The 13315-nt window shown below is 44.6% G+C and overlaps 1 protein-coding gene across 3 annotated transcripts in view; it reads right to left on the minus strand.

Annotated features, from left to right (window-relative positions):
* Positions 1–13315, minus strand: part of GRM1 (glutamate metabotropic receptor 1) — a 220941-nt gene that overhangs the window by 26562 nt on the left and 181064 nt on the right. For all 3 annotated transcript variants that reach the window (XM_068395764.1, XM_068395779.1, XM_068395773.1), the window contains exon 7: positions 10599–11529. In XM_068395764.1, the coding sequence (XP_068251865.1) occupies positions 10599–11529 (931 nt within the window). The remainder of the gene's footprint in view (positions 1–10598; positions 11530–13315) is intronic.

The raw sequence follows: 13315 nt of genomic DNA on the forward strand, positions 1-13315 counted from the left end.
AATGTACCAGCTGCTAAGAGAGAGATGTTTGGCATTGAAACCTTCAGCTCTCCCTGTGAGCACACAAAATGCTTTCCCAAAAACGCACTGCAACCTCAGAAAAGGGTGAAGGACTACACTGCATAGAGAAGCTAGGCAAACACCAGGGAGGGCTGTGATGGGGAGATGAGCCGGGCCAGACCAGGGTGCCGCCTGTCTTCCCCGTAACAGCTGCAGCACTGGGGAGCCACGCCAGAGCTGTCACAGCCCCATCTGCACTACGAAGGAAGCAGGCTCCTCCATGATATGCCCTGGGTGGGACACAAGGGTGAACCAAGTGCCCTATGGTTGTGAAGCCCCATGCCCTGATAGGGAGCTGGGAGCCGCCCAGCCGTGGACCAGCACAGCACCTGTCCTGGCTTTATTGGGATTTGGTTTCAGTTTGTGGCCAGCCATGGTGATCAGGGTGATTAGCAGATAAATCCAGGGCAGCTGACCCAGGCTGGCCCACAGGTGTATTCTGTATCATTAACAATCAAGTTTGCTATAAAAGGGAGGGCTTGGGGGGGAGAAGGGGGGGTGGTTTTGCTTTCCTCTCTTCTAGCATCTGTTTTTCTCATTGCCAATGATTGGTATTTCTGGAACCTGCTGCAACTCTGTAGCTAAGTATACTTTTGTTTGGTTTTGTTTTGTCATTGACAGTGATTATTTTATTAAATCTGTTCAATTTTAACCTGTGAGTCTTCCTCTTTTTCCCAATTTCCTTCCTCAGCTGGGGAAGGGACGTTGGGTGAGAGAACTACACGCCGTGATGCCACTGCTCTACAGAGTCAGCACTGAAAAGAGGGCCTGGACATCAACAATTTATTGCTAGGTTACTGGAGAGATCAGACTATACCATGACAAATAAATAATTTAAATGAACAACCTAACCTGTCTTGTACAATTTTTGCCACTATCTCTTTTTTTTTTTTCTTTTCAATCTTTGTGTTAATTCCCACTTACAGAAGCTTACAACTTTCCTACTGTTTTCAAAATTCTCTTCTGTAATTTGACTTCCCTCTGGGGTAAGCCTCAACAGGATGCCTGTGTAGGCCCAGCAGGTTTAAGGCCTTCTTGAAAGTGCCTTGGAATTTGGCATTTTCCAAGGTTTGTAATGGTAAAAATAAAGGGCTGTCTTATTGTGTATGCAATACTACTACAGGACATTAGAATTTACCCACTGCATCACTTTTCTAAATTGCAAAGCAAGCTAGCCTACCATTTCCTATTAGATTCAGCAGTTGTCTCTGTACTGGTTTGGCAGCGTTGTGAGAAGATAAAACTACATCAGACAGTAACCTGTACAACAAGCATTTAAAGGTAATTCTTACATGCTGCAGGCTAGGTGACACAATTTAGGACTAAAGATAATACTTAAATATATTGTAGACTTCTCAGACTGGGCTTGTGTCCTGAAGTGCAAGAGTTTAACAATATATTCTCTTTTATAGGAGAAGGTACAATGGTGACCAGTTGTTATTAATCCTTGCACTTCCACTAAATCTTCTTGTTTCATATCTTTTGATGTATTTCAGCCAGAGTGAAATATTCCCTGTGCAGCTGTACCAGGTTGAGATTGGTTTTGTTCGATTTCACACATTATAGCTTGCAGAGGTCAGGACAAAAGCCATTGTTTTTACTTACATTAAAATGTTTTCATGTCTTCTGTTCACACTTCTCTCCCCTCTCCCCTTGCCTCCATAATGCCCTGCTTAAGGATAGCATATTGACTGCATGGAGTAGTAATGTGAGAGCGAGAGGAGGGAATACTCCTGAACATCTCTTCCTATGATGAGGCACTGAGGTTGGATCAAGTGAGAGGCTGTGAAAGATCTGCATTTGTATGACTGCAACTGAACATGCTGAATGTTTACTCTGTTTCTGGAAGCTCTACTTCTTGCCATGCTGCACTGTTCATTTGCCTCCTTCCACCACCACAAAGAAAAACAGTGAAACAAAATGTCCTGCATTCTGGACGTACTTATGCTAAGGTTCCCCTCTCTGCCTGTCTGCACGAGGCTTTGAAAATGGAGATGAGGAGCCCAAAAGCCTCTGTGGACTGTGAGTCGCCAAGTGAAATGAGTCCCAGAAAAACACTGCACGTCAGCACAGCTTGCTCAAGATGAAATGGCAACTCAGCAAGTCAGTTTAAAGAGAAAGAGTAACTTAAGAATACCTGGGGATAATTTTGTAACTGGCAAGACAAAAAAGCAGATGGTTCCCTAAGCCTTGGTAAGGGACCAGACACATGTTACTAGAGGTAATTGAGAAACCTGATTCCCAGCTAAAAAGCTGTATATGGGGATCCAGTACAGAGGGAGAGAGGATGAAGAACAGGAGTGGGCTCCTGTAAAGGAATCAGGGACAACATGCTAGGGGACGTTGGGTTGCCCAATGCTTTTTATTAGAGTAAAATAAAGCCATTTTGAAACATCCTTGGCCAGTATGACTGCTTGGACATTGCTTAGAGGGGATGCCTGTGAGAGAAGCCTAGAGGCACGGACTACCAAAACATGTTAAAAAGATAAATAAAAAGTACATGTTTGGAAATATTTAAAACCAGTCTTTCATTTCTGAGGGCAGACAGCTGGAGGAAAGTAACTGAATGCAAATATATTAAAATTACAAGGGGGGAAGCAGGTGGCTTACGCATTAATGTGGAGTCCTGGCCACTCAGTGGGTCTTGCTAGGTGGCCTTTCCATCAACTCAAATTTTGCTACACAACTTATGTTGACAACTAAATCCTTACTTACTCTGATTCAAAATGCACTCAAATGGTGTCCAAACCTGGGGTCTCAAACATAAATTTCAAATCATTTATATGTGAAGACCAAGGCAGCAGCTAAGCATCACCGTCAAACCTGGAGCTAGTTACCCAAAGATGCACAACAAACATTTTCCCTATGGTCCCCTCTGCAATACTGATTCTTCTCATGCCACTGCAACCTGCAAGAAATGTGGAAAAGAGGTGAGCCTTGCTGTGTGGCTCAAGCTCTATTTATTTGAAGCATGCACGTGGACTACAGAAAAGCAACACAACAGAACTGCAGGCTGCAGGCCTGGCTCCAGCCTCCTGCACATTGAGTAGGGTCCATTTGAAGCAGTGGCTGAAGAAGGTGTTTCCTGAACCCTCCTTAAGATCAGCATCTTTAATGTCACTGGTTATTTTTTCTGCACACAGTACAGAAAGGAGCATTGCTTCCTCAGGGAAGTAATGATACAGGCACTGTACAGGAGTGCTGCTCTTCAAGCTGATTGACCCTCATACACCCTCATAGACCAAAGTAACATTCGTGGTCAAGAACAAGGAGAATGATCACAGCAAGATCCATATCCAGAAGTTACAATCTCACAGCCAGGGGAAAAAAAAAAAAAAGATTAAAAAGGCTCTCCTAAAAAGTGCTGCTATTTCATCATCCTGTAACAGCCAGGATCTCATAATGTCATCAAGCAGCAAGCTCTAACAATAAATCACAGAATCACAGAATGTTAGGGATTGGAAGGGACCTCGAAAGATCATCTAGTCCAATCCCCCTGCCGGAGCAGGATTGCCTAGACCATATCACACAGGAATGCGTCCAGGAGGGTTTTGAATGTCTCCAGAGAAGGAGACTCCACAACCTCTCTGGGCAGCCTGTTCCAGTGTTCAGTCACCCTCACCGTAAAGAAGTTTTTCCTCATATTTATGCGGAACCTCCTGTGTTCCAGCTTGCACCCATTGCCCCTTGTCCTGTCAAGGGATGTCACTGAGAAGAGCCTGGCTCCATCCTCATGACACTTGCCCTTTACATATTTATAAACATTAATGAGGTCACCCCTCAGTCTCCTCTTCTCTAAGCTAAAGAGACCCAGCTCCCTCAGCCTCTCCTCATAAGGGAGATGTTCCACTCCCTTAATCATCTTCGTGGCTCTGCGCTGGACTCTCTCTAGCAGTTCCCTGTCCTTCTTGAACTGAGGGGCCCAGAACTGGACACAATACTCCAGATGCGGCCTCACCAGGGCAGAGTAGAGGGGGAGGAGAACCTCTCTCGACCTGCTGACCACACCCCTTCTAATACACCCCAGGATGCCATTGGCCTTCTTGGCCACAAGGGCACACTGCTGGCTCATGGTCATCCTGTTGTCCACTAGGACCCCCAGGTCCGTTTACCCTACGCTGGTCTCCAACAGCTCTGCCCCCAACTTGTACTGGTACATGGGGTTGATCTTGCCCAGATGCAGGACTCTACACTTGCCCTTGTTATATTTCATTAAATTTCTCCCCGCCCAACTCTCCAGCCTTTCCAGGTCTCTCTGAATGGCTGCGCAGCCTTCCGGCACATCAGCCACTCCTCCCAGTTTGGTGTCATCAGCGAACTTGCTGACAGCGCACTCTAATCCCTCATCCAAGTCATTAATGAATATATTGAATAGAACTAGTCCCAGAACCGATCCTTGCGGAACTCCGCTAGACACAGACCTCCAACTGGACTCTGTCCCATTGACCACCACTCTCTGGCTTCTTTCCTTCAGCCAGTTCACAATCCACCTCACTACCTGATCATCCAGACCACACTTCCCCAGTTTAGCTGCGAGGATGCTGTGGGAGACCGTGCCAAACGCTTTACTGAAATCGAGATAGACCACATCCACAGCTTTACCATCATCTATCCACCGGGTAACATCCTCATAAAAGGCTATCAAGTTGGTTGAGCATGACTTCCCCTTGGTGAAGCCATGCTGAGTGCCCCTAATGATCCCCCTATCCTTGATGTGCCTAGAGACAGCACCAAGAACAAGTTGCTCCATCACCTTTCCGGGGATGGAGGTGAGGCTGACCGGTCTATAGTTCCCCGGGTCCTCCTTCTTGCCCTTTTTGAAGACTGGAGTGACATTCGCTTTCCTCCAGTCCTCAGGCACCTCTCCCGTTGCCCACGACTTAGCAAAGATGATGGAGAGTGGCCTAGCAATGACTTCCACCAGCTCCCTCAGCACCCGCGGGTGCATCCCATCAGGGCCCATGGATTTATGGATGTCCAGGTTGCTTAATTGGTCCCTGACCCAGCCCTCATCAACCAAGACAGATTCCTCCTCTATCCTGACTTCTTCTGGGGCCACAGGGGTCCGGGGCTCCTCAGGACCGCCTCCAACAGTATAGACAGAGGCAAAGAAGGCATTCAGTAACTCCGCCTTCTTTTTATCCTCTGTCTCCAGGACCCCCACCTCATTCATCAGTGGGCCTACATTGCCTCTAGTGTTGGCTTTACCTGCAATGTATTTGAAGAAGCCCTTTCTGTTGTCCTTGACCTCTCTTGCAAGGTTTAATTCCAAGGAGGCCTTAGCTTTCCTAGTTGCCTCCCTACATCCTCTGACAACAGACTTATATTCCTCCCAAGTGGCCAGCCCCTCCTTCCATGATCTGTACACTCTCTTCTTCCACTTGAGTTTGCCCAGCAGTTCCCTGTTTAACCATGCAGGTCTCCTGGTACCCTTCCTTGACTTCCTACCTGTTGGGATGCTCTGATCTTGAGCTCGGAAGAAGCAGTCCTTGAATGCTAACCAACTATCTTGGGCCCCCTTACCTTCTAGTACCCTGTCCCATGGGATTTCCCCTAGCAATTGTTTGAAAAGGCCGAAGTTGGCCCTCCTGAAGTCCAGGGTTGTGATTCTGCTAGCTATTCTGTTCCTGCCACATGAGATCCTGAACTCTACCATCTCATGGTCACTACAACCAAGGCTGCCCTCAACCTTCACCTCTTCAACCAGACCCTCCTTGTTAGTGAGGATAAGATCCAGCAGCGCTCCTCTCCTAGTTGGCTCATCCACCATTTGCATCAGAAAGTTATCATCAACGCACTGGAGGAACCTCCTGGACTGGGGATGGCTGGCTGAGTAGGCCTCCCAGCAAATATCAGGGTAGTTGAAATCCCCCATGACAACCAGGCCCTGTAATTGCGAGACTGCTCTCAGCTGCCTGTAGAAGGCCTCATCACCCTCCTCATCCTGGTCCGGTGGCCTGTAATAGACACCCACAACAGTATCACCCCTGCCAGCCTGCCCCTTAATTCGCACCCACAAACTCTCAACTCGCTCCTGATCCGCCTCTGGACAGAACTCAATACATTCTAGCTGCTCACTCACATAAAGAGCAACTCCACCACCTCTCCTTAGCGGCCTGTCTTTCCTGAACAGGACATAGCCATCCATGACCACATTCCAGTCATGCGAGGCATCCCACCAAGTCTCTGTAATTGCCACTAGATCATAGCCCCCCGACCGAACACGGATTTCTAACTCCTCCTGCTTATTCCCCATGCTGCGCGCATTGGTGTACGGGCATTTCAGGGAGCGAGCTGGGCACACCGATTTCATCCCAGATTCACCCCCTGATTTCACCCCAGGGGGATGGGAGGCCTCCTGGTCTACCTCAACACTAGAGCGTTGCCCCAGTGGTGCAAGCCCAGCTACTACCCCATCCCCCTTTGAATCTAGTTTAAAGCTCTCCGAATGAGCCCTGCTAATTCCTGTCCCAGAACCCTTTTGCCCCTACGACATAAACCTTTCCCATGTATCACTGTCACGCCTGGTGTCTTATAAAACCATCCATTATCAAAGAACCCAAAGCCCTGCCTGTAGCACCAGTCTCGTAGCCAGGCGTTAATAGAGAGAATCCTACTGTTCCATCCCACGTCATCACCTGAAAATGGAAGGAGGGAGGAGAAAACAACTTGTGCTCCAGACTCTTTCACCAACCGCCCTAGGGCCTTATAGTCTTTCTTCATCCCCCTCAGACTACGGGATGCAGCTTCTTCCCCACCTGTCTGGAAGATCAGCAGGGGGTAGTAGTCTGTGGCCTTCCCCACAAAGCTTCAATAAAGCAGCAGATACCACTCTCTCTCGATATCTCCTGATGGAGCTGTTCTATTTTTTATAAATATTTAAATATTCATTTGACAAGAGGGAGAGACTGACAGTAGCTCGGTACTGAAGACACTAATGAGGGATCTCTCAGACCCAGATTCAAGTTCTCTCACAGAATAATACAAAATATTTCTCTAGGGTTTGCATCAGGATTTTTTTCTCTGTTCCAGGACACATTGCTGGGCAAGAACAGAGAGAAAGGAGGAGACTTGTCCTGGGACAGTGCATAGTCCAGTTATAGGGCATTCACCTGGGAAGTGAAGGAGATGCTCTTAACCTGAGTGCATTAACTAGTGGTTGTTCGGGTAAAGTTCCTTCACACTTTCCCAATGCCTTCGTCCCTCCATGGGAAAAAAAAGAAAGTCCCCCTGGCCCAGACAGGATCCCTTCCATCAAAGTCCAATTCTATGAAATGTTTTGAGAGGCCAGAATTTTCTCATGGAAAACATATTCTACTGGGAAGTTCCCAACCAGCTCTATTTAAAGCAGTGCTGGCTCTAATTGCTTATAGTTTAATTCAAGCAAGTAAGATAGATAGATAGAATTCAAACCCTCATGACTGCACATAACATCTTTAGAGTGCAACAGATCAGTGAAGGCAGCGTGCTTTGTTATTTAAGTGAAGACAGTATTACTAAACAATTTATTTTCATTGAAACTCTGTTGGTAATGCAGCTGGGACAGACATTTTTCAAGAGGATTTTTCTGACCTCTATATCAGCACCAGATGTAGCTGAAGGTTTTGAATTGACTAATAGATCCTGTGTTAATAGACCTCCCTGGTTAATTCTTTTGCTCTACTTCAGGAAGGAGAAAGGAAGAGTGGGTTGGCTTGCTCTAGTCCCCAAGCTATACTAGTTAAACTAACATCACGACTTTGCATGTAAGTGCTTTATCAAAGCTTATATAAGTTTGACTTGCCCTTGTAAATGTAAACTAGTTTCCATTTTTTAAACTCAGTTTAACTCTGTATCTGCACACCAATTTAGTTTAGATGAATGCCACTTTTCTGTTTACGAATTGGAACTCACTGGATTAGCAGAGGAGAGGTTTGATACAGACAGGAAAATAGAGATGAAAATTGAAAAGTAGAAAAAGAAAAACAAGCTGGGAAGAGAGAGAAGAGATAAGAAGATGGATGGAAAGTTCTTGTAAGACAGTTGGGAAAGAAATCTTTTGAGTGAAGCACTGCTGGCCACTTACAGACACAAAAATGTGGCCAGAGTGAGGGACAATTACAGAATCAAGAAGCAGAGCAACATACTCAGGGATCTGAATTACTGAAAAACTGGAAAATCAATCCCAGATTTTGACAGGAAATGAACAAAACATTGAAAATCAGCCTGGAGGCCATTCCTGTGGGTATTAAGCATGTTCCAGTAGTTTCAAGTCCTGTTTCAGGAAGGACCTGACTACACATTTGAGTTATCTAGGTGCTTTGAAGGCTCCGGCAAATTCTACTTTTTCCTTCTTGGTTTCCTCAGTGACTCACATTTCTTTATCTGTGTCAGTGCAATGTCCTCACAAGCTTTGCAATGGCCTCTGATAGGAGCTAAAATACCCTCCAGAGCCCTGAAATAACTTTTTTTTACTGTCTTGTGACTTTATTTCCAAAGCTGCATGTTTGTATACCACACTGCTTTCAGTTCCTCGTGCCCATGTGCAGAGAGGTATACTGTCCTCCATTAGGAAGCCTAGTATGTCTCCGCATCTGTGCTGGTTTAGGTGAAGAACATAGCAGTAACTGCACAAGAGGTTTAGGTCAGAGGTTGGGATTTTGCTGTGTAAAAGATCTGGAGGTTTGACCTGAGACAAAAAAGCATACTAACTAGGTGTTGAGCTTTTAATTTAGAAGAACACCTTAAAACTCTGTGGGGCTTTTTTGCTTCATACCGCTCACATAGGCTCAACAGAGAGGTCAAGAAAACCTTACTAAAACTATGCAACAAACAAATTGCTAAAAAGCTCAGGTAAGCCTTGTTGTTTTTTTAAGGTGACAGTGCTGAGGGGGAAGCTCGGTTTTTGGACAGGATGAAATATTTTCTCATATTAGAACGGTATTCTAAATATATTGCATTTGGGTCATTTAATGTACAATGTTTTTGGGGAAAGTAGAAGAACAGTAAGCACAACAAAGAATTAGTTACTAAGTTTCTCATCATCTAAAACACTCAATAGTCCTTTTTTTTTTTTTGTCAGACAGCATCTTAAAGATACCAACAGCATTAGCCAGAGGCTACGCTGCAGAGACACCACACTAGTTTCCTACAGATATGTAAGACCCCATCCAGCTTTCACAGAGTCAGAGGAAGGTGGATCAAGCTCCATCTTTCTATTTGCATGGAATTCAAGCTCTCAAGCTACAGAGATTTCTGGCCATCACCCTGCACAGGGTCTCCCAGGGCTGCCTGCCACTCACAGCTCCCTCTCTGTCTAGCTCAGGAGCTGGCAGCCTTATCGTGGCCTCCGTCGCACACTGAGCTGTATATTTGGGTTACTTATGTCTTCATTCCCTTCTCTTCCAACTCCCTGCCTGGCAACAAAATAAAGAGTATTGAAGTAGCATAAAGGTAAAATTGATCACAGCATGGGTTTTCTACGGTGTTTCCTCCATCCTTATCCCTTCCATCTCCAGGACATATGAAAATGGTTCTTATGCATACTGAATCGAAACCAACTCGAGTGACTCAGAGAAACCTACATATCCCAAAGAGCTAGAAATTAACTGAATTTTAATTCTATCATCAGGAAGCTCAGAAATGTAGACTTCACTCGTTCTTTATTACTTTGATAATTTTTTAAAATTGGGACAAAAATAATCTAAGCTTATGTCTAACCCTATGGTGCTTCTTTAAAGATTAAAAGGCAATAAAGAATGCAAATGTTCAGACAGCTGCTCACAGGGAGATGCTGTTTGAAGTAACAGTTCTCTCTCACGCTCTGCTGCAGCTATGTTGCTTTTAATTATTAGTAAGTAAAATAACAGGTTCAATAGATGTGCATGCAAGTTCATTTTTGCCATCATTTGACTTCTGCAACTTTCACACAAACACTGAGTTTGAGAACATGGACAAGTTTACACTAATGATGATTAAGAGTATTGCTCATAATTCTGAATATTAAATAGAGTATAGGGATAGTAATGAAGGGTGCTTTTGGTTCACAATCATGAGGACTGTCACAAAACATTATCTTAAAAACTAATGTTCAATCCCCAGCTTTCACACACACATCACAGTGGCCTTAGACAAGTACATGTGATTTACAACCACTCAGACATAGATTTCTGATCCCCTTTCCCAAAAGGCTACAATAGCACCTCAGTTTGAATAGAATGCAGAGCAACTGCACGTGGGGGTGTGAGATCCCCATCACATGCACGGAGAGATGGGAAAAGCTGCAAATGGAGCTTGTTTACTCTGCCACTGCCTGACCTGCCCCAGAGGTAGCAGAGGTTGTGTACAGGGCTTCCTTTAGAGCAGGAGAGAAAATAAGAAGCAACATATCAATATTTATCTGAGGCTTAGATCTAAAGGATCATTTCCACCTTTTCTGCTACACGTGAAATGAAAAAATGTTACATACCTTACTATTCAGCAAACTATGGTCAACCAAGAGAGGATGGCAAAGACAGGAATATATACAGATAGACGTGTACCTGCAGTCAATCACTCACTTTGGATTTCCAGCCCCTGGCTTCTTTCTCCGGAATATGTTGAGGAAAGTGTTGGACTTGCAAGGTGCTTTGCCATCCCCGACATGCATACGCACCACATCTGAGGTGGTGAAGGCACTGCGGACGTTCCTCTCAGGCTTGGCTATGATGATGTACATCTTAGGAGTGAACATGCACCCCAGTGCCACTGTCACGCTCAGGCTCACTGCAAAACAGGTGGTGATGATCTTGTAGTTGCTCCCGAAATAGATAGGCACAAAGGCCAGCCAGATGATACAAGTGGTGTACATGGTGAATGCAATGTACTTGGCCTCATTGAAATTGGCAGGCACATTGCGAGTCTTGAAGGCATAGTACGTGCAGCTCATGATGAGGAGTCCATTGTAGCCCACAGGAGCCACGACGCCTAGGTTGCTGGTGTTGCAGATCAGGTAAACTTCCTTAATGCTGGGGTAGGAAAGGATGGGCATCGGGGGCTCCAGGATGATGAGCGTGACCACCAGAGTCAGCTGCACGCTGATCAAAATGGAGGCAATGACCACTTGGGCCCATGCGCTCATGAAACGTGGCTTGCGGGTACAGATCTTCTTTTTGCTGCCTGCCAGGATGCGCGCAATGCGGTTGGTTTTGGTCACAAGGGCAGAATAGCACATGGCAGAGGAGAGACCCACCAGAAGGCGCTGGAGGTAGCAGGATATTGTGGTGGGTTTAGCTATAAGGGTGAAAGGGCAGACGTAACCCAGAAAGATGCCAGCAAGGATAATGTAGCAGAGCTCCCGGCTGGAGGATTTGACAACAGGGGTGTCCCTATAGAGCACAAAGATAAGGGTGACAAACATGGTGACCAGGATCCCCAGGCAGGAAAAGACCACTGCAACAATAGACTCTATATTGCTCCACTGGAGGTACTTTACAGGAATGGGTTCACAGCCTGCAGTGTACAGAAAAGAAACAGAGTGTTAGAAAGGTATCTGCTTGAAGACATAACTTTTTTTCTGGCTCCCAGTATAGTCCAAACATTAGCTTAGGCCTATGATTATTAAAACCATTTTACAAAGGAGTGAACTGCAGCATGGAAAAGTTTGGATGAAATATGTTCAAAAAATAGCCATCAATTTTGTGTCCCAAACATTTGCTCATGATGCTACAAAGGGAAATAAGATTTGGAATTGTCTTCCTAATTTTTCTTGAGATACCTACTGACAAGCCCAGCATATCAGAGGTGGAGCTAGGAAGAGAACCCAGACAAACTCAGCAGCATCCAGAACCCTCCCTTCATTTCAGCTGGGAAAGGATTGTTACCAATCAGAACGGGTAGCTTTTTAACCTCCTCAGACTGACTTATTTTAATCTTTATCAAAATCATTGTAATTTGACCTACTACATTTTTCTAAGGGTGATTCTATAAATAATAGAAATTAATTAGAGATCTGTTATGGGCAGAAAAAAACTTAAATCCAAAGTAATAATGGAACTATACTATAGATACTGTACCTTCTCATTATATTTCTATTTTGGGTTTTTAAATATTACCTTATTCTCATTTTGTGAAACTCTGTGCTCATTGTTTTTCCTCTATGCTCCTTTCACCATCTCCACTAAATAATGTAATTCAATTCTTGTGGAAAAGTCAAACCCACAAAATATGCATGCCTTCAAAACATAACTGGAAAGGCACTCCTTTACAACTAGTACAGATGTGCAAACACAGATATCATTTATGATGGTACTTAACTCCTCTCTCCCATACTCAAGTTAAAGAAGTCTCTGGCTACCTTCCTCACTGTGCTGAAGACATAATACCAGCAAGAAACGTTACAGAGAAAACAAAAGCCTCTGTACTAATAGGATGTTATGGTTGTGAACCTGAGTTACTGAAAATCTTCATTCTGGCATTTACTGTTCTTGACTTAACAGTGCCAAAATGCATTTAACATGTTTCTGTACCCAAGGTAAGTATCCATGGCCTCTTCTATTTCTTATTTCTGTCTTTGAGTTTTCCATGGTCCCAGCTCACCTTTTGTGCATTTCCCCCACTTCTCAAGTATCTTTCCTCCCAGTCCCTCACTATCCACATCTCAGTTCCCCTTCTAGTTCAGTTTTTTCCTAGCCAGTGACATCTCCACCCAGATGTCTCCATTATGAACACTGCTGGTCCAGCTTTTCACATCCTGGATCAGCTGCTCATCACCTCTGCCTGTCTGGGTTGTTGAATGCAGCTGAGAAGAGCAGGGAAAAGCCAGTGGTGTCAGCAAGCTTGTAAGAAAGACCTTTTTTTCCTCTCAGTTTTCGAGCAAGGGCCCTGATATTGCGATGAGCAAAACTCATGCTCAGCCCCTTCCTCTTCAGGATGGAGTATATCCGCAGAAACCAATCTCTATGAACTAAAAGCTTCTGAGATCCATAGTTTTGCTCAATTTATATGCATCTTCCACAAGGTGACACAAAATTACCAACTGATACCTCTACCAAAATGTAAAGTCCTTCCTTCCAAATATAGGAGAAGTAAGCAGAGGTATGGATCAGGGTTGAACAGTTTTACTGTAACCTCATTTTAAGAAATAGAAGAAGAAAAAATGTTTTTTGTTGAAATAAAAAAAATCAGCCTGAGGCAAAGTCCTGACATGGAAAATTTCTGTTCAAAATTTTAATGTCTGCCAATGTTATATGAACTGAAAGAATGTCTTATAATTCTGTACTCTTTGTCTCTAAGAGTA

This window comes from Nyctibius grandis, chromosome 1 (genome assembly GCF_013368605.1).
Source record: "Nyctibius grandis isolate bNycGra1 chromosome 1, bNycGra1.pri, whole genome shotgun sequence".
Classification (NCBI taxonomy): domain Eukaryota; kingdom Metazoa; phylum Chordata; class Aves; order Nyctibiiformes; family Nyctibiidae; genus Nyctibius; species Nyctibius grandis.